Genomic DNA, 21526 nt, shown 5'->3' with positions numbered 1-21526 from the left:
TTTCTCCCTTCCATGCTAAGGCGAGATTGCACCTTGCCCTGTGTGTTGGATGCCTGGGTTCCTTTACATACCTTCCAAACATCCACATGTATGCATAACAAGAGTGTATGTGCATAAAATACAACAACATGGTTGACTTTTATGTCAGCTCGCCTGAAACACGTACATGAATGAAATACATTTTATTTGCTCCCAAAAGTTCACTTTCTTTGGAGAGGTCCTTTTGGAGCTCCTCACAACTTCTCTTTTTTAATGACCCTGAACAATTTAATGTTATCAGCAATTTAGCAACTTGGCCACCTCACTACTCATCATTTACTCTAGATGCTAATAAACTAGTTTTGAAAGCACAGCTCCCAAAATCAGCCCATAGGGGACTCCTTCCATTCATAGAACTGCCCATTTATTCCTACTTTCTGCTTCCTGCTACTAAATATGTGATCCACAAGAAGAGATCTCTTCTAAATCCATGACATCTAAGCTTATTCAGAAAGCTTTGGTGAGGTATCTTGTTGAAACCTTTTTGAAAGTCCAAGTACACAATGACAATCAGTTCACCTGTATCTATAATGTGCTGTTAAAGAACTCGTAATATGTTCGTGAGACAACTTGCTGAGAACAGAAACAGATGCTTTTGAACTGTTACTGGGTATGGTGGGGGAGGTTTTTAGCATCTTTCTGAAACTGCTGGGAGCTCTGTCTCTGTTTTTCCTCTGAATTGGGAGAGGAGGTTGAAGGGCTAGACTGGTGCTTGGAGGCGGTAATGGCTATGGACTAGTAAATTAAAGCTGAATTCTGAAAAGACAGGTGCTATATCTTCAGAGCTTATGAGTCTGGAAAATGGGGAGATGGTGTGTTCTGGAGGAGGTAAACTCCCCTGGAAGGAGCTGTCACTGGATGCCACCATACCTGCAGCATTCTAAGCTTCCCATTGACCTGATCAAGCAGTCTCTTTGTATGTTCTTATCACAGACTGCTCCTGGAGATGTAGTGGCATCTTGTGAGCAGGAGACTTGGAGAGGGCAGCTAGGACTGCAGACCGAGGAACAGGAGTGCTAGATAGTGGTGGTCTTTGTAGAGTTGGTAGCTATCACTTCCCAGAAGATCCCTGGTTTGGAGAAGACGTCTGCTTCACCTGACTACAGATTTCAGGAGCAGATGAGTTTTGCCTGGACTTCACCTTTGCAGTTATTCTGGCATGAGTCCTCTGACACTGGTTGGGAACGCTAATGCCACTCCTAGTAGTGAAGCCCAGAATTAATGAATCATGCATGGCTTAGCATTGCATCCGAATGGGACCATTTTACAGATTGGGGGTATGCTGTACTTATGGCTGTGTATTCTTCTGTTTGCAATCTTACATTGTTTTAAAGAAAAAGTAAGCTGCTATATTTTCTTCAGAAGTGTGCTTTCCTCTTTAATATTTAGCCTACACCTCCAGTAGTTTGTTCAGTGCAGCAAGTCACCCCAGCCAACAGCTCTGCTAATGAGGAACCTTCGAAACAGGTATCAATTTACCCCTGCAGACAATTTTGTGGCACTTTGTCTTGCACTTCCTAGACATGTTGCAGAATTTATTGATACGAAGCTTTGTTTTTCATAGAAATCTATGTGGTCAGAGCATAAGTCACCAGATGGAAGAACATACTACTATAATACTGAAACAAAGCAGTCTACCTGGGAGAAACCAGATGATCTCAAAACACCTGCAGAGGTAAAATAAACAAATTGAGAAGAGTGCCTATTTAATTGACCATGTTTTCAATGAGTATAAAATGCCTTTTATCACTGGAGTGTGTGCCAGTTTTCCTTTCCAGCTGCAGCCATTCGTGCCACATTGAATCCTACTCTGGAGAGTTCCCTAAACTTCAGGATTAGCTTTTTGAGGGGCTGCAGTGGGAAGAGGGTGCCCCAAAAGCTCCATTACAGGCATGGTATTTCACGTGCAGCCCTTTATATTTTGTCCTTTGTTTCTTTTGATATGGCTTTGCATGCCTCTCCTTTGATTTTATAGGCATTTTTAATATATGGCATGTCATATTACGGAATGATTTTTAAAACTTTTTTCTAAACATTCTGTTCTCTAGCAAATGTTGTCAAAATGTCCATGGAAGGAATATAAGTCTGATTCTGGAAAACCTTACTACTACAATTCCCAAACAAAAGAGTCACGCTGGGCAAAACCCAAGGAACTTGAAGATCTTGAAGGTAAATTTTGTGGGACCTTTTTTTCTGTCTTGATTTATAGCTAGCACCTATTGGGTATAATCCAGGGCTTGGCTAACCTGTGGCCTTCCTGATGTTGTTCAGCTTCCATCAACCACAACCTTCATTGCCAAAATGATGGTGGATGTTGTCATGCCGCAACTTCTGGAGAGCCAAAAGTTGCAATCCTGGCATACACCGTATTCTCTGGGTAGCAGAGATAACTCTAGTCATTGGATTGGATGCTATTATATAATGAAACTGTCCCTAATGTAATAAATGTCTTTATTGGGGGAGGAAAAGGGAGAATATGTTGGCTAAGCTGTCATGGACAAAGACGAAAATAACATAATTGACCACAATAGCTATTGTGGAATCACTTGAAAGAGCAGCTGTCACCCAGTAGTAGTAGCTTCCTTCAGTAATTTTTAAGTGAGAGAATTGTTGCCTCTATTCCCAAGTTCCATGCAGAGGCCACAGTCTTACTTTGCAGCTCAATATTTTGATACAATTTATTGCATTTGGATCAGTTTAGTACTTGTCTTAACATACTTTATCTTCTAATATGCAGTTTTATTCAACTTATAAATAAATCTGACAACAATTTATTTCTTTTGTGCAGCAATGATTAAAGCTGAAGAAAACAGGTATGTTTGAAAATATTTTACTCGAGAAAAATTCCATGAACAGGATCTTTTAAAAGAAGGATGGTATCAATACATCTATATTTACACTAGCTGTTTGTGGGTGGAGCAGACTTTCACTTGTACACTAAACTTCATCTTCGTCTGCTCAGCTGCCTCCACATGCATTATTGCATTGGGTGATGGTTGTTGCCTTAAACAGACATTTTATTTCAGAATCTTCTGAGTATTTCTTAGTACTGAAACATATTGTTGTTTAGTCATTTAGTCATGTCCGACTCTTCGTGACCCCATGGACCAGAGCACGCCAGGCACTCCTGTCTTCCACTGCCTCCCGCAATTTGGTCAAACTCATGTTGGTAGCTTCAAGAACACTGTCCAACGATCTCATCCTCTGTCGTCCCCTTCTCCTTGCGCCCTCAATCTTTCCCAGCATCAGGGTCTTTTCCAGGGAGTCTTCTCTTCTCATGAGGTGGCCAAAGTATTGGAGCCTCAGCTTCAGGATTTGTCCTTCTAGTGAGCACTCAGGGCTTATTTCCTTCAGAATGGATAGGTTTGATCTTCTTGCAGTCCATGGGACTCTCAAGAGTCTCCTCCAGTGCCAGAATTCAAAAGCATCAATTCTTCAGCAATCAGCCTTCTTTATGGTCCATCTCTCACTTCCATACATCACTACTGGGAAAACCATAGCTTTTACTATACGGACCTTTGTCGGCAAGGTGATTTCTCTGCTTTTTAAGATGCTGTCTAGGTTTGTCATTGCTTTTCTCCCAAGAAGCAGGCGTCTTTTAATTTCGTGACTGCTGTCACCATCTGCAGTGATCATGGAGCCCAAGAAAGTAAAATCTCTCACTGCCTCCATTTCTTCCCCTTCTATTTGCCAGAAGGTGATGGGACCAGTGGCCCTGATCTTAGTTTTTTTGATCTTGAGCTTCAGACCATATTTTGCGCTCTCCTCTTTCACCCTCATTAAAAGGTTCTTCAATTCCTCCTCACTTTCTGCCATTCATCCAGTCCAGCCTTTCACATGATGAATTCTGCATATAAGTTAAATAAGCAGGGAGACAATATACAGCCTTGCCTTATTCCTTTCCCACTTTTGAACCAATCAGTTGTTCCATATCCATTTCTAACTATAGCTTCCTGTCCCACATAGAGATTTCGCAGGAGAAAGATGAGGTGATCAGGCACTCCCATTTCTTTAAGAACTTGCCATAGTTTGCTGTGGTCGACACAATCAGATGCTTTTGCGTAGTCAATGACAGATGTTTTTCTGGAACTCTCTAGCTTTCTCCATAATCCAGGGCATGTTTGCCATTTGGTCTCTGGTTCCTCTGCCCCTTTGAAATCCAGTTTGCACTTCTGGGAGTTCTCAGTCCACATACTGCTTAAGAGTGAAACATATACATTACCTAATAGAGGAGGGGGATTTGGGAACATATTAACATAGTTGTTCACTTCGCCTTTTCTTTCAAAGAAATTTCAGAACTGGCTTTTTTTAATTAGCATGGCAAATTAAGCTAACTATTGGTCTTCAGCACTGCATTCTGCAAACCTAGAAGCCTGCAGTTTTTTTCATAATGTGTAAGTTTACATTGGACAGTTGGAACCAGTATTCTGAAAGCCATATACATCAGACCCTACCTTACGGATCTCTACCAGTAGAGAGCTGGCAGGAACTATCCTTCCATTCATGCTTTTCCTGAAAACTATGTTGTTTAGGCTGGCCAATTGCACTCTAGAAGATTTAATGATGTTTTTAATGTTATTTTTATGCTGATTCTATGCTCCTTGAATTTTTAAAATGAAAGTATGTATTATAAACACATAATTAAAGACATAAACCACAATCCAGTAAGAAGGTTGTAGGCTGCCAAAATCTGAGGGGAAATTGGATTTCCCCCGGAATAATTCTCAGTGATAAATGCATTGTTCCTGTGATTGGCAGGGTTATTAACACAAATATGATGTCTGCTGTTTATGTAGCGGTAAACCAGAGGAATCTGTTCCAACATCATCTGCAGTCGCACCAGGGGTTACAAATGCTGCAGCCATTGTTCCTGAAGCTCCTATAGCTGCCCCAGCAATCCCTGCTGCTCCAGCTGTTGCATCGGCTCCGGAAACTGAGCCTTCCACTGTTGCTACTGTTATAGAAAATGAAAGGGTCACTGCGACAGCTGATGAGCAGGTACAGCCAGCTGCTCCTGTTGTACAGGAACAGACTGCAGAAGTTGTGACAAACTCTGTCGAAGAAGCTCCTAAACAGGAATCCTCAGAGTAAGTAATGCTATGTCTAGTTGGTGTGCACTAATCTCTATTTTTTTTCAAGACAGTACATGGGGGGGGGGGGATTGGATTTGGCCAAAAAAAAAAAAGTGGGGAATGCGAAAGGAAATAACTCGCCTTGCATGAATAGACTTGGTTAAAATAAGGAAATAACTTGCCTTGCATGAATAGACTTGGTTAAAATAAGGGTTAGGAATTGTTTTGTACTCCATAGCAGACAGATATGGATACAGAGTCAACCCTCCTACTCCTTGGGAGCCTTCCTAGCAAATTTGGAGTGATCCTCCCTGTAGATTAATCTTTCTTTCTCCATTCCTAAGTGGTATGTTGTATTGCCACTTATAAGAGGCAGAAGCACCTAGTTGATCTCCCTTCACATCCAGTGAGTGGAGGGAGACCAAGACTAGATGCGGAAGGCTTTCATGTGCATCCTGGGAAAGTGAAAAGGCTTGGCAAGGTGAGATAAGCATGAATGGACTTGACAGTGCCATGTCCAAGCCATTATTTTCTTCCTTTGGATATATATATGGGCAGTTCTGTGGAACAAAAGTTTTAGAACATGTTTAAGTATACTTTTAAAATACTATGAATAATGTAATGTGTAGTTTGGCCGTTGAAGGGTATATTTCAACCCAAGGGCTGTACTTCCCTCATAGCTAATCTTCCAGGCTATGCTACATACTCCCCATTCCCCCCCCCCCCGCGCCTCTCTCTCATGTCCACATTCATTCAAATCCAAAAAAAAACACCATATATACACAAAAATGTATTCATGTGTATTCATTTGCAAACTCATTTGTACATGCACCATGCAGCACGTAGGCTGTGTAAATAGCCAGAAAGTATATGAATTGGTTCATGGATTGGGTTTTGAAAAGAAGTCAAGGGCATTTCATGCATAACAGTCTTATGAACGCCTTATTAAATTGCCTTCAGCCTTTACCTGATTTGCAAGAAAACTAGCACATTAGAGCAAAGAGCTCTTTAAAATTACTGGTCTGATAACTATTGTCAGGTATGAAATTGCTTCTTCCTTCTCAGGGGAGAACCAATATATTTTTAGTTCTGAAGGAATCGGAACTACCCCATGGTTTGTAGTGGAAAGGAGGAGCCAGGAAAGCCCTGTTGCATGAGCAGTGATTTGCTTGATCTTTTAAGGATTTAACCCACTGGCTAGGAGCTGTCAGATAATGCTGTATCCTGGAACCACATTACGCCTGAAGTCTGTTTGGGTTCATCTGTGTATGCTGTCACTTCCTGGGAGACATTAGCTCTATTGTTTACAGTTCCCACTCTTAGTGTCTCTTACATTTAATTAGCACTGGTTTTTGCTAAAGCGGCATGCTGTTCTTTAAATCCATAGTGTTGCCGCCAAAAAGGACGAAGAAGATGCCCAGCCAGTTAAAAAGACCTACACATGGAATACAAAAGAAGAAGCTAAGCAAGCATTTAAAGAACTATTGAAAGAAAAGGTTTTTAAATTGAGTCAACTACTGTTTAAAATTTCAAGAATTGCAAATATACTTGAGTTGAGAGAATTGCTGATTTTGAAAGACACTTTATGGAATAGCATTCATACTGAAGTAAACATGGAAAGAATATTCTAGCCAAAATGTACTTGGTATAAACTTTCACATCATGCTCCAGTATTGGTGAAAAATTCTTACATTTGTTTAGGTCTTTTGCGGGGGGGGGGGGGGAGGCAGTGGGACCAAAGAAGGAAAGACAAATGAAATTTTTATGTGAAAAGAGCATTCTGGTGGCACAACAGTTCCACATTTGCAGAATTGGCCCGGGGGGGGGGGGGCGGGGGCGGAATGAAGAGAAGGAAAAACGGTTGTGTTTAAAAACTTCAATTATCCGCTTACTCTTTGTAAATTCTCACTCTGAAGAGTCAGATGTTGCTTTATTAAGTGGTATTACATCCCAAATGTTACTAATGAAACATCACTGCAGAATCAAAAGGACAAAGCCCTATGTTTTTATTAGCTTACCACCCTATCAAAAAAATTTAGAAAATAAGGAATGCAACACTAGCCATATTTACTGATGATAAGCCATAAACAAAGGCTAAATCATATACAAGCCAATCATGCATGCGTTGCTTCTCTTTACTAGCACTAAGGGCAAAGCAAATGACAAACCCTGGCTTAGTGCTATGTTTCAATCAGATTGTGGTTTGTTTCCTCTGTATGCTATAGGAAGAAACAAAGCAGTCCAGATAGGTGTGTTAACAGTAATCTGATAACTGTTTAAAAAAATTAAAAAATTGTCCAGTAGCACCTTCTGTTTCAGTGTATCTGAAGAAGTGTGCATGCACACGAAAGCTTATACCAAGAACAAACTTAGTTGGTCTCTAAGGTGCTACTGGACAATATTTAAATATATTTTGACTGCATCAGACCAACACGGCTACCTACCTGAATCTGTTAACCATGGTTTGCTTTCATGGACAAACTGATTGATGCACCATTTCTAGAAGTGTAAGTAAATTATGAGAAGGCTAAAAATACTCATGAAGATAGAAAATGTCTTATGTACAAAATTTATCATTTCCTAGTTTTATGGTAGTTTATCATTTTTACAGGAAAAGCAAAGAAATGTGACAGTCCTTTGTACAAATATTCTTTTATTTTTATAATAAAAACATACCAAGCAGAATATTTACCCACTTTTGCCACCAAATAATCTGATTCAGTGCACTGGACAACTATGCCCCACTGCACAGTTTAGATGCACCCATTCTTACCTTAGCTAGCATTCCTAAAGCTACCATTGCACAAACAGAAGTACTGATTTGAGGAGTTACATGATTTACTTCATGTCTTCATAGCGTGTGCCATCCAACGCCTCTTGGGAGCAAGCTATGAAAATGATAATTAACGATCCAAGATACAGGTATGCTGTTCCTATTTTCTTTTTAATCAACATGCTTTTAAGTAGTTGTTTGTATAAACTGATGTTCTGACAGCTCAAGTGAGCCCATGGTTTGAATGCTGCCCTAATGTTCCTATTTTCTGATATTTTTAATCTTTTTAAAATTGTGTGTTGTATGTTTTTTTTCTTCGTATGCCACTTTGAGACACATGTAAAAAAAACAAGTTATGTATATATTTTAAATAAATAAACAAATTTAACTTGTTATTCTCCTGAATAATTTTTTAAAACTGGGCTGTTGTTGTTTTTTTGAGGGGAAGCAATTGTTTACTAAATACTTTGAAACTCTCCCCCTGTGTGCAGTGTTAAAAGGAATCTTCGTAAAATGATCAGTTGTAGTTGATACTGCATTTATCAATAAGTGTATGGCTTTTTTTCTTTAATTTGTAGTGCTTTGGCAAAACTAAGTGAGAAGAAGCAAGCATTTAATGCTTACAAGGTCCAGACAGAGAAAGAAGAAAAAGAAGAAGCAAGATTAAAATACAAAGAGGCAAAAGAATCTTTTCAGCGTTTCCTTGAGAACCATGAGAAGATGACATCCACTACCAGATACAAGTAAGATAAATCTAATGCATAATACTAGTTGTGCAGTTCAAAATTTAAAACTTGAGCTTGGGTTGACTTAAGAGGGGAATGTGAATTAAAAAACCACACTTTAAAATACTGTGCTATGGGGAATAACAATTTGTGCAAAGTCACTGTTGCAAGGTGATGTTCTCAAATTTCTACTTCTGCTGCCCATGCCTCCTGTCTGGTGCAGATTTATATGGAGGAGGAGGACCTGGCAGAAGTCTGTTCCCTCCCCTTTTCTGTTGTGAGTGAAACTCCGACTCTGCACCAATTTGAAAGTCTAGATACAAACCACGGTTGCCTCTGCATTTGTACAAAGACTGCAGTGTGTGAGAAGTTGTCGCTGAGACTGTTGGCAAAATATGTATTGGGAATGGATGCAAGCAAGGAAGGGATCCATTGCTGTGTGTTTTAAAAATACAAAAACCTTTCATCAAAGCAATGGCAGAAGATGGAATACAACACATATAACTTTTTTTAAAAAATCTATATTGTTAACACATTAGTTCTTTTATTTTAGCTTTGCAAGCTGGAATGATTTTGTAATATTAAACATGGGTTACGTATGATTACACATTTTGTACTCTCTTGGTTATCACACATTTGGCAAGGATTGGTATGTTGGCTGACTAGTGGGAAAGAGTGGGAGCAAAGTGATTTATAGAGCCTTTTTTCTTCTTATTTATCTACAGAAAAGCTGAACAAATGTTTGGAGAGATGGAAGTCTGGAATGCAATATCAGAACGTGATCGTCTTGAAATCTATGAAGATGTCCTATTCTTCTTATCAAAGAAAGAAAAGGTAATTTATTTCTTCATATGGGGGGCATGCACACCCACTTACTCCTCTTCCTCTTTTCTATAGATAAATCTGTCTTCCTCTACATTTTAACAAATATCATATCTAGATTTCTATAAATGACAATGTCTTTTCCTTAATGTGGCACTACTTAATTTAGTCCTGAACACAATAGAGCAAAAGCTTGATGTGGTGGTTACACCATAGGCATTTCTTGAAGATAGTCTTCTAGTCTATCCGGAATTATGCACGCATCCTGGCAATGAAAAGTAGTGTGATGTCTCTTTCTTGTTCAGTGATGAATTTATGCAGTTGCTTCAGACTGGCGGATTTGCTACAAAATGCCGCCTCTTAATAATCTGTTGGTAATGTTTGATACCGAGCATTTTAGCAAAACAAATGCAATTAAATGTATCATTTAACTTTTTCAGGAACAGGCCAAGCAGTTGAGGAAGAGGAACTGGGAGGCATTAAAAAACATCTTGGATAATATGGCTAATGTCACATACTGTACTACCTGGTCAGAGGCTCAGCAATATCTGATGGACAATCCTACCTTTGCAGAAGACGAGGAACTTCAGAGTAAGGAGACAGGGTTGTATTCCACGTAGTGCTAAAGTTTCCCCCCTCTCCTTCCCCCCTGTGCCTCCTAAATCTGCTCCAGGCCTTCTTCCCACTCCGGAGCAGACTTGGGGACAGCATGAGGAAGGATTATCCCATTGCACTAGCACAAACATTTAGTTAAATACAACTCAAAATATCCTGGTTCCTTTATTGTCAGAATTTGATCTTAGTGATGATCTGATGGCAACAGCAACTCGGATCTTTAACCTTCAGTCTAGCTTGCTCCAGTTTAGAGGTGGTGTGCCTGATAAAACAGCATTGTTACCTTTGGCAGCCAAGATTTCCCAACTCACATTGCTCTTGGTGGAGAATGCAGGAGCCAGCACTTTTCCTTTATATGGTTTAGCAGTATTTTTTGTTAATATTTTGTTTGGGTGGGGTGTGTGTGCGTGCACATATGTATATATATATTTATATATTAGATAGATAGATAGATAGATAGATAGATAACATGAATATAAGCAAAGCACCTGGGTATCTTGGGTTTGGAAATCATTGAAAGCTCCTGTTACTTTAAAATCAAAAGCTTGTCATTGGTATAGCAGAAATGAAGGAAGGGAGTGCATGTTTCTGAGGCTTGCTACAGATTGCTCTTGTAGTGAGAAATTGCCATTAAAAATGTTGAGGCAGGCAAGGATGTTGAAAGACACTTGTCTGATGTCAGAAGCCTGCTGTACTCCTGGAGGCTCCCTGTGCACAAGTGGCTCCAATCTTCAGGCAGTTGCCCTCCAGAACTTGGATGCTGATGAGAATGATGCGGGGGTCGGGTTAGCACATTTGCCCCATGCCTGTTCCTTCTTTTTTCCCATGATAATGTAACATCTAAAGAGAGGGCTATGGTTTCCTCTGAGACTTTATAAAACTTACATGAGAAACAAAGCAAAAGCTTTGCCAAAAGCACGAGCCAAATTTTTTAAGAAGGGCTTACCTCAGCATTGGGGAAGATCCAGTTGTGTCAACAGGCACAAAAAGATTCTCCCTTCCTCTCAGCCCCCCTCACCTCCTACCTACTGAAGCAGGTTTTTTCCCCCCAGGGGCAGGGGGCTGCTGTGGAGGAGGAGAGGAAGGGAAGTCATGTTTGTGCAAGCAGAAGATTGTTACACAAGCAAATTACCACAGTTGGACCTTACCCTTCGTTTTCTGAAATGTTTGTATGCTGCTTTTCTAGATATGGATAAGGAGGATGCGTTGATATGTTTTGAAGAGCACATAAGGGCTTTAGAAAAGGAGGAGGAGGAAGAAAAGCAGAAGGGATTGCTCAGGGAAAGACGACGGCAACGTAAAAACAGAGAATCTTTCCAGGTTAGTGACAAAATGAACAGCTTCCTGCTATTAGGTGTTACAGGTATTCTGTAATGTGCAAATAATGAATGTAGATAAATACTAAAAGATCTTGCAGGTCAACATTTTATGGCTTTGCCATAGTCTGATTTACCTGAAGAAAGTTTATTTCTGATTCATCATCTCCTGGCATGTCTGTCACAGTATGGCCCATGGTCAGGGATGATGGGAGTTGTAGTCCAGCATCATCAGGGAGCACAGGTTAGCCACCCCTACTCTAGACTGCAGTCCTAACTCCACTTAGCTGGTAGTAAGTGCCACTAATTCAGTGAGACTTAATTTCTGAGTAGACATTATTAGTATTGCAGTCCTAGGGGTATGTTAGATGCTTTTCCATTTGATGTCCACATGCTATATTGTAGCATTCTATGGGGCAGTAAAAATGACAGGGCTGACTCATTTCCATTTCAATATACAGGATTGTGAGATTCCCCATTTTCTACTGTTTCCTTTGCAGATATTTTTGGATGAGCTGCATGAACATGGCCAGCTGCATTCAATGTCATCATGGATGGAGTTATATCCAACCATAAGTTCTGATATCCGATTTACTAACATGCTTGGTCAGCCTGGTAAGTATATTCTCTCCTGCTTGTAGAAAATAAGATGGAGGTAATGCTTGTGCATTTTTGGTAGATAAAAGCAGGGTTACTAATGTAATAAGAAATGCAACTCTTGGGTTAGCGGGAGGTTTTGACCAATGTAGTTTCTTTCTTCAGGCTCAACAGCACTTGATCTCTTCAAGTTTTATGTTGAAGATCTGAAAGCACGCTACCATGATGAAAAGAAGATAATAAAAGACATCTTAAAGGTGAGGGGAAATGTGTTTTTAGTCGCTGGGAGAAAACCAGTGTTTCCAATCCAAAATGAGTGGGTTTAGATACCTTGAGCTGGGATTCCACACTGTCATGTTGTAACATGAGTTTGTGACATCAAAATTTGCTGTTTTGCAGGACAAAGGATTTGTAGTTGAAGTGAATACTACTTTTGAAGACTTTGTCACAGTCATCAGTTCAACTAAAAGAGCTACCACTTTAGATGCTGGAAATATCAAGCTAGCTTTCAATAGTGTAAGTTGGGTTTTTAAAAATCCAGAATATTTTTTTAAATCCTAATGTTAAGAAGACTTGATAAAATGTTTCCGTGTGCTGCTCTGGTTCGCCAGAAGCGGCTTAGTCATGCTGGCCACATGACCTGGAAACTGTACGCCGGCTCCCTCGGTCAAAAAAGCGAGATGAGCGCTGCAACCCCAGAGTCGGTCACGACTGGACCTAATGGTCAGAGGTCCCTTTACCTATGATGTATCAGAATTTGCTCTGTTAGTCATTTATAGAATCTAAATTATGGGTGGTGCCAAATGTTGCATGAAAAGACTTCCATTCATGTAACATGACTTCCTCTGCTCCTTCCTACACACACACCCCAAATCAGCTCCAGATGATTGAGGGACTCCCCAGAGGGGATTCTGGAGCTGCTCAAGTGAAAAGAGAGGAAGGCAAAGTCCTACATAGTGAGTGGGAAGTCTGTTCTACTCATGAATGGATCACATTAGGTTCAATCACATGATTTGGTGGTGCGTCTGAACCACCATTATATGTGACACATGCACAGCAAATAATGAGAAAAGTACTCCCTTGCAAAATGGGATTTGATTGTTTTCCCTTTTTTCCATTGCCCTTACATTGAATGGTCACTTGGTTTTGTTTTGATGTAGCTGTTGGAAAAGGCAGAGGCTCGTGAACGTGAGAGAGAGAAAGAAGAAGCCCGCAAAATGAAACGGAAAGAGTCTGCTTTTAAGAGTATGCTAAAACAAGCAACCCCTCCAATTGAAATGGATGCAGTGTGGGAAGATGTAAGCATGTTCCATAGCATTTTGAAAGAGAATGTTGGTTACCCAGAAAACACTTTTTTCCCATTGTTAAATGAAGTGTGTGTGTATAAAACTATCAAAAGTAATGAACAGCAGCAATAAACCAATAATAGTTAAATGTATCAATCTAAGTAAAATTTCTTTTAAATGAAATTAGAAAGACTGTAAATGGAATAATAAAATAGGTGAAGTGCTTGCAGGGAAATAAATTGAAGGATTTTAACTCAAGTAGTCATGGGGTGGGGCAGTGGGGTGTCTTCCCAAGAGGATGCAAAAAGGTCCTGTTTAAGAGCAGAGATAATAGATACATTTTGGAATAAAATACACTTTTGAATGTTTTCTCACATTTAAAATTGTGGCATCAGATACTCCAAACATGGATCAGACAGGTTTTTATACAGGGTACTCTTCTAGAAATCAAGGAAGAATTAATCCCACTTGGCACAGTATGAATATTTGATGATTGGAAAAGCTTTGGATTATGTTCAGTGAGAATACAGTGGTACCTCGCAAGACGAATGCCTTGCAAGACGAAAAACGCGCAAGACGAAAGAGTTTTCCGTTTTTTGAGTCGTTCCGCAAGACAAATTTCCCTATGGTCTTGCGAGTTCTTGTGAGTTTGTTTCCTTTTTCTTAAAGCCACTAAGCCGTTAATAGCTGCTAAGCCGTTAATAGCCGTGCTTCGCAAGACGAAAAAACCGCAAGACGAAGAGACTCGCGGAATGGATTAATTTCATCTTGCGAGTCACCACTGTACTGGAAGGCATTTCTGAAGAACATTGATGTGGGGTCTAAATTCTTAACCTTTATAAGCATCGTACATAAAGCACTTCATGTTTCTGTCTTTACCACTGGCTCTTGGCTAAGATTCAGCTACGCTAAGAATACCAGCAGGAGTGTGTTTCATCATTATTTGAACTGGTTTTTATGAACACAATACTTTTAACTAATACTCTATTGAGCCATAATCTTTCTTTTTTAAAAAAACCAAAGTAATTTCTATACAGAACATTTTTATTTTATAAATTGAAGTTGCTGGCTAAACTGTATACATAATTCTTCTCTTATCTATAGATTCGGGAAAGGTTTGTGAAAGAACCAGCATTTGAAGACATCACTTTAGAATCAGAAAGAAAAAGAATATTTAAAGATTTCATTTATTTACTAGAGGTAAACAATACTATGATAAGAGAATTGTCTGATAGATTTGAAACAGATTTTTAAAAACTTAACTTATTGAACTGATCCCCTAAAATAGAAGTGGAGAACCTTTTCTTCCTGTATCTCTTAGTGAAAATCTGTTGGAGCCTGCATGCAATTGGTGGGTGGGTGGGAGCCAGCTTGCTTATTAGAGTGAGCCGAAGGGGATTAGCTGGGTGGGTCGAAAGAGAGTAACATCTCACTGGGGCAGGAGCAAGTTCCAGCCATCCTTAAGGGGGCATCACCGGACCAAGTTATTTATTTAACAACTATCACTGACTGGGGAATACTGTGGCAAGGTGCTTGAAAGGGTGATGGCAGCCCAGCTTGGATCAATTTCATTCAGGCTTCATCTGGGGTCCAAATAACAGAAGGATGCTGTCCCTAAAATATTTAGCAGTAGGTGTCAGCATTTGCCTGGACACAAAATACTATTGAAAGCATAGCTTTGTAGAATATATTTATGGGGACATTAGCTTCCTGTCTGAGAGTGATCTGTAATTAATTTTAACGGTTGGCATCATCTTTTTCATTAGATTCTATATTTAATAACCTAAACACTGGTAGTGTATTCATCATCAGGAAGGATTACATGAAGATGTCAGCCCTCCAACTGTTGTAACTGCTCTTTAAATGTTGTAATTCATACATCCCAAACATCTTTCTTTGCAAGAAGTGTCCTATGTTTCCAAAATCTCATTTGCTATTAAGAAGATGGAAGAGTATGAACAAGTGTGGCTTTGCAAAGCCAGTAAAAGCCAGTGTCCAAAAAGGCATGCAGTGCAGTTTCAAAATAAAAGTATATAGAGGAAGTATTTCAGAATAGAGACTTAAAGAGATACGCTGTACATACTGTATTTGTGTAACAAAACGCATGCTTACTCTTTCAAATGAGTAATTTTTATTCTTTCAATGCTGCAGCATGAGTGTCAACACCATCATTCAAAGAACAAGAAGCATTCTAAAAAATCAAAAAAACATCACAGAAAAAGGTCTCGCTCTCGTTCGGTAAGCTAGAGTGCAGTATTCAGTTGGTTCTTTTTACCACCCAGCCTTTAAAAACTAATGTTACATGTCAAATACTCTTGCTTTAAAGGGTTCAGAATCTGAGGATGATGACAGTCATTCAAAGAAAAAGAGGCAACGCTCAGACTCTCGATCAGTCTCCGAACGCTCCTCCAGCGCGGAATCTGGTACTTTAAAAAAAATTTACCTAACAAAATAGAGATTTAGCAGTTATCAACTTAAATAACCCTGATACCTATTTAATTCTAATGCATTAATAGAGAGAAGCTACAAGAAATCAAAGAAACACAAAAAGAAGAACAAAAAGAGGAGACACAAGTCTGTGAGTATACCTCAGTTTGGCTCTGTTCTCCCCCCACCCCACTCCATTTCTTGTATCTATCTGCGAAACAAAGAATTAAGGTGCACTTAATAAAATTGAACAACAGTGTGCTATTTTATTATTTGTATGTGAATTGTGAGACTGTACATTTGGTACAGCCATTTTTTTTCTTTTAAAAAATCCCTAAAAAGTAGTTGTTGTCTTCCTTCCTAACTGAATTCTTGAAAGTTAAAGCATTCTGTATCACGGAAGTTTCCCGTCCTGAAAGCTCACAAGCTGCTAAATACTTCTCCTGAGCCAGAAAGTCCGAATCCAGTTTGTTGTGCTTCACTTGCACATAATTTCTGTGCTATGAATATGATGTACAGTTTAGAAGCCTTGCAGGTAGACAAGTCCCCCCCATACCAGTTAAGACTTGCAGCCAGTTGGCATGAGTAAGAGCTAGGTCAGTCATGATTTTGAAAGTTGGTATTTTGAACATGGAAGACCCAGGTTGAAATGCCTGCCTGTCTTCCCCAGACTGTTGTGTGGTAAAGAGAATTGATTGGAACACAGGCTTGGGATATAGAAAGACTCTTGTGGAACTAGAGGTAGATTCCCATTGGCCCCACCCTTCTACAGTGTATTCTCTGTGCATCCTTGATTTACACTGTTTATTTTACTCTGTACAGGATTCTCCAGAATCGGATGTGGATCGAGAAAAAGACAAAAAGGAGAGAGAAAATGAAAAGGAAAGAAGTAGGCAAAGATCTGAATCTAAGCATAAATCACCTCCTAAAAAGCGACCTGGCAAAGATTCTGTGAGTTTGCTTGGCTTTATTGTGTTAACTATCTTACCAGTAGTTTAATGGTTGTGTGGTCTAAGGGTGGAAGGATCTGCTATTTCTGATCGGTGTCACTGTTGCTTGTTTTTTACCCATAATAGTTATGCTGCAATTTAAAAAAAAAACCTGGGGCCCTCCAGATGATGTTGGATGCCAATCAGCCCAGCCAGCATGGCCAGTCATCTGCAGTGATGGGAGCCATATTCCATTATCTGGACAGCCACAGATGTATTTTGATACATATAAGCTGCCAAAACTATCACAACATTTGGAAAAGAACAAATTGGTGGATAACTGATCCACACATTGGCCCAAGAGGTCATTTTGTATAGCTGTAGTTTTGTTTTGGCCTTTCAAGTTTATATCCTTCCTTTAAACACCAAGCTTGTATAAGGAAGCATGGACTAAAGTGTAACATTATATCTTCTCTTCATCCACAAAATTTCCTGAGAGCTTATTAGCTGTAGCTGAAGACCTAAATGCAAGAATTTAATGATCCACATTTAAGTTTTGCTTCTGCCTGGCCCAATTACAATATAGATTGGCTCTGCTAATTCTCAATAGAGTGGCAACTGTGGATCATAATGGCTTAATGGGACTAAGTTATTGTGGTTCAAGCATAACAAACTATTATTTGGTCTCCAGAACTGTTTCTAGCTAATACACATCTCTTGTACAGTGGTACCTCGGGTTAAGAACTTAATTCATTCCGGAGGTCTGTTCTAACCTGAAACTGTTCTTAACCTGAAGCACCACTTTAGCTAATGGGGCCTCCTGCTGCTGCCGTGCCGCCGGAGCATAATTTCTGTTGTTATCCTGAAGCAAAGTTCTTAACCCGAGGTAATATTTCTGGGTTAGCAGAGTCTGTAACCAGAAGCGTATGTAACCTGAAGCGTATGTTACCCGAGGTACCACTGTATAAGCCTTAGAATTTACAGTGACCACCAGCCACTGATACTATATGTATTTACTCAAGGTGGTGATGTGTAGTTAACTCAGTACCTTCAAGTTAACAGTACTATTGAAAATCCACTGAGAACAGCAAAATGATCAAGCCACTTGGCTTTGCACTAAGCTGAACTCTGTTCTGGAAGTCCAGTTAGGATTTAGAATACAGTATGAGCAATTCCCCTTCCTCCCTGCGATTATTGAGACATCTGATGAATTCATCCAACTCCTTTTCGAAGATGTAACACTAGGATTTAGCCCCCTAGACCTAAATCACTTTGGGCATAGCTTTTATGTGAAAAGGGCACCAAGAGACTCCCGTGTTTGTTCGGGGTTCAGATTAAGTTACTTTCAACTTCAGAAAGATCAGATTCCTCAAGATCAACATTTTATATGGGATTTCTGTTCATAGAGCTGAAACATGTCATTTATTCTCTCCTTACATTTGACTTCCTGAATGTGGATTGAAAGGGCAGCATATAACTTTAGATAACATTGCCGTAGCATCGTAACCTGGAAGAGTGCATCCTTCTCCTTTGTTCTCAGTATGTTGTGCACCACTAAAGTTACTGTCTGCCCACTACTGTTGTGCACCACTAAAGTTACACAATGTCCTTGATCAAGTTTGACTTTTCTTGAGGGAGCAGTGCCAGCTACTCAAATGAAAAAGTAATTAAAAAAATATAATGGGTGCACTTAAAAGTAGTTATTTGAATTTTCTCAGTAGATAGGCCTGAGGCCTGTAATTTACCAGTGGTGCTAAAATTGTATAGTTTGAGAGTTTCAAGTGATTTTTAGTATGAAATCTTAGGTTGTCTAGTGATGGCCAAACTGCACTTCTTAATAAATACTGAAATGTTCAAAGTAACTACAACGACTGAATTCTAAACTGTGGGAAAGGGTATATCGATTATTTTTCATTGTCCTTTTTCAGGGTAATTGGGATACCTCTGGTAGTGAATTAAGTGAAGGTGAACTAGAAAAACAAAGGAGGACCCTCTTGGAACAACTGGATGAAGATCAATAAAAAGTATTTATACCAAATATGTTTACAATGTGATTTAATAAGAAATATAGATGATTCATTTCAGGAAATGGATTCCAATGTTCCATTGGCATAGCAATGGCTTTTCAGTTCTACTGCATAACTAAATATTTCAAATAATATCATTGTGTGCCTGGCAGCAAATTGTCAAAGACGGTGAACATTCAGAATTCAAGCTGAAGTTCTGCTTCTAATAAGCTAGGCAGCCTGTATATATACCCCATGCACCTTGGCATTCTTCAAAGAGCACATTAGGATGAACAGAAAATCTTTTTATTTTTGAGCCCTTTCAATAGCGGCTTGGAAAAGTACTGGAGCCTTTCGGGCCTCTTGTGTCTGTAAAACAGCTCTTGCTATGAAAGCCTAAACTTGTTTTTTCTTGTCAAATAAGGTCTGGGGGTGGGTAAGGGGTGCACATGTTCTGTTCAGAAAGATGCTCCTATAATTTTCTTGGGCTCCACTTCTGTTGGGTTTTTTTAATTACTTTTTTATTTTGCAAGTGGAGGGAAAGGAAGAAGAGGGGAAAATATTTTTTCTTCATTTATGGTAGTCCAGAATCCATTATTGGGTTTTTGTGTATTACCTTGCTGGCCAAAATGATGTTTTAGGTGGTTTCTATTGAATTTTGACTTTAGGTTGAAATGTATATCGAGTTTCACCCTGAAGTGAATTTTTAGTGTCAAGTTTTAAAACTGTGAAAAATAGATTAATTAATGGAAATCCTAATAGGCCCTTAATTTTCAAGGCTGTAAGGTATGCTGATGTAATAACATAGCTGCCATTTTTTATTAGAGAAGAACCTGGTATATGTACAAAGAAAAAAACCAAATTGGCAAAGGGTATTATTTCAGCATTAATCTTAATGTTACAGAAAATAGCAAAATCAGACTAAATTGATGCAATATGTTGCCTTAAGGACTTCCGAAGAATGTACCACCAAGTTTTGGAAAGCAGTTGCAATACTCTTGTCTAGAAAATCAATGTTAACGTAATACTTTTCTTTTGAAAGATGTTGACCTAATGTTGAAAACCTGGTCTCCTTTTATTCTGTTCTTTTTCCTTTGTACTGAATAGATTCTGACCAGCCTTTGATTAAAACTATCAGCCCTATACATTGAGGAGTATTGACTACTGTGGTACAGACTCTAAAATCTTTCTGATTTGAATATTTTTGTACATTTTTATCACTTATTAAACCTTGTCTTCTAGCGTGCACTAGTATTTTTTCTGTTTTTTAAAAATGCTCTGTACAGCCAACACATTACTGATCTCACACAGTGTTACTGGTTAAGTTAAGTACTCTAGTGTGGTGCTTCCTTTTTAATATATGTATAATCACAGCAACAAAAGAAACGAGCTGTCAAAGATCTGTAACAGCACAGAAGTGGAATACTTAACAATATATAGTGGTGGTGGTAATTCAAGATTGGCCTTTTTATTTGTGAAATTAGCCTCTACTATGCAAATTAAGAAATAAGAACGAATATAGCAGGCATGTTGTTATCCTTAGGTCTTACTGATTTCTATGGCGCTTGTGTAACAGTTTGCTCTACTTGCAAGTAAAAGGTTGGCTTCACAGTACAGTGGCTTGGAACTGCCACTCCTATAAGGGAACTCTGCTGATTGGAGAGAAGCCATTTTCACTGATTTTTCCTTCTCTCCCCCCTCCCCCAATTGACAGAGTATGGGGGGAGAAATCAAACAGTACAGGGTTGTACAACGATGCATTCTGAATACTCTCAGGCGCAACAAAATGAATCATCCCTCCTTTATGGTGATCACTTCTTAATGAAAAAATATTCTTACTAATTTTGTCTACTTATATAGCTTAAGGTAGAGTGCAGTGAAACGTCCAGGAAATTCCAGAGCAGTAAGTGTTGGGGAAGGAGAATGTAAAATGCTATGACTTCCTGCTGTCATCGTGTTTGGGACTCTGCTTATAGAAAAGAATTTAAATATGTATTTTGCTAATGTTGAGGAGGAAAAGAAAAGAACCCATTGCATATTTGGCTTCCTGTTTGAGAAACTGCAAGTACGGTTAACTTGCTCATGCCAATTGCATAGTTTGCTGTACATGGATTGGTAGCGCATCATGTTTCGCACTCAGCTACATACTGGTATAGAGGTGGGAAAGTGTCACAGTACTTAAAACAGCTATGAAGGAATAGCAGTTTTCCCGCTCCGATGCAAGTGATATTTATGTAAAATATTTTCTTATTGCCGCCTTGCATAATTTACATGAAGAAACATGTTTCTAAGTAAACATTACTTTTTAAAGCGTTGTCTTTATTTTTCCATTAAAAATAAAAAGCTTTAAGTATAAAGTTAGTTTCTTCATATTTCTGCAAACTGTCATGCCCCATATCTTATTTGCTACAATCTGATTTCTTCTCTAGTTTGCATATCTTGTACATTTGAACTTTCCCCACTGCGTCTCAAAGAGAAACAACATTATATATATATATATATATATATATATATATATATATATATATATATATATATATTCTTCAGATAGGTTTCGCCTAATGCAAAAGTAAAGCAGCTGTATTAAGTGCAGGCAATGCAAATGGTTACATGGGGTTCTTTCCAATTCTACAATTCTGAGTCTATGTAGTCCGCTCATCCCATCACTAGGTTTCATTTTTCCAGCGTTTAATTTAAAAAGGGTTGTTTGCTCTTAACCTTATAGGAGAAAGTGCATGGTAATGAAGTTACCTGTTTATAGCTCATTACTACTACATTGTGGAAAAAGCCTAGTGCCAATAGGAACTCACGCCTACATGCAGCCCTCTCTGGTTCTTGTTTTAGCACAGCCCTGCTACTCTGCATAGTTCTATAGCCCCATGTAGATCAGTCTGAGTAACAAGGAAGAGCTGTGGATAA

General features: G+C 39.0%; 1 protein-coding gene across 1 annotated transcript in view; it reads left to right on the top strand.

Annotated features, from left to right (window-relative positions):
- The window catches only part of PRPF40A (pre-mRNA processing factor 40 homolog A), a 34083-nt gene extending 14230 nt beyond the window's left edge, over positions 1-19853 (top strand). The window contains exons 6-26 of the mRNA XM_081187467.1: positions 1429-1506; positions 1604-1714; positions 2088-2208; positions 2828-2852; positions 4836-5126; positions 6499-6607; positions 7969-8033; positions 8463-8627; positions 9335-9443; positions 9872-10022; positions 11233-11366; positions 11863-11977; positions 12125-12216; positions 12359-12475; positions 13120-13257; positions 14350-14445; positions 15397-15483; positions 15572-15668; positions 15762-15823; positions 16495-16623; positions 18530-19853. Coding sequence (XP_081043593.1) covers positions 1429-1506; positions 1604-1714; positions 2088-2208; positions 2828-2852; positions 4836-5126; positions 6499-6607; positions 7969-8033; positions 8463-8627; positions 9335-9443; positions 9872-10022; positions 11233-11366; positions 11863-11977; positions 12125-12216; positions 12359-12475; positions 13120-13257; positions 14350-14445; positions 15397-15483; positions 15572-15668; positions 15762-15823; positions 16495-16623; positions 18530-18622 — 2385 coding nt within the window. The 3' untranslated portion in view covers positions 18623-19853. The remainder of the gene's footprint in view (positions 1-1428; positions 1507-1603; positions 1715-2087; positions 2209-2827; positions 2853-4835; positions 5127-6498; positions 6608-7968; positions 8034-8462; positions 8628-9334; positions 9444-9871; positions 10023-11232; positions 11367-11862; positions 11978-12124; positions 12217-12358; positions 12476-13119; positions 13258-14349; positions 14446-15396; positions 15484-15571; positions 15669-15761; positions 15824-16494; positions 16624-18529) is intronic.
- Positions 19854-21526: the final 1673 nt, after the last annotated feature.

This window comes from Podarcis bocagei (genome assembly GCF_964188305.1).
Source record: "Podarcis bocagei genome assembly, chromosome: 1".
Lineage (NCBI taxonomy): Eukaryota > Metazoa > Chordata > Lepidosauria > Squamata > Lacertidae > Podarcis > Podarcis bocagei.
Note: the sequence above shows the minus strand (reverse complement) of the source record. Positions and strands in the feature narration are given on the sequence as shown.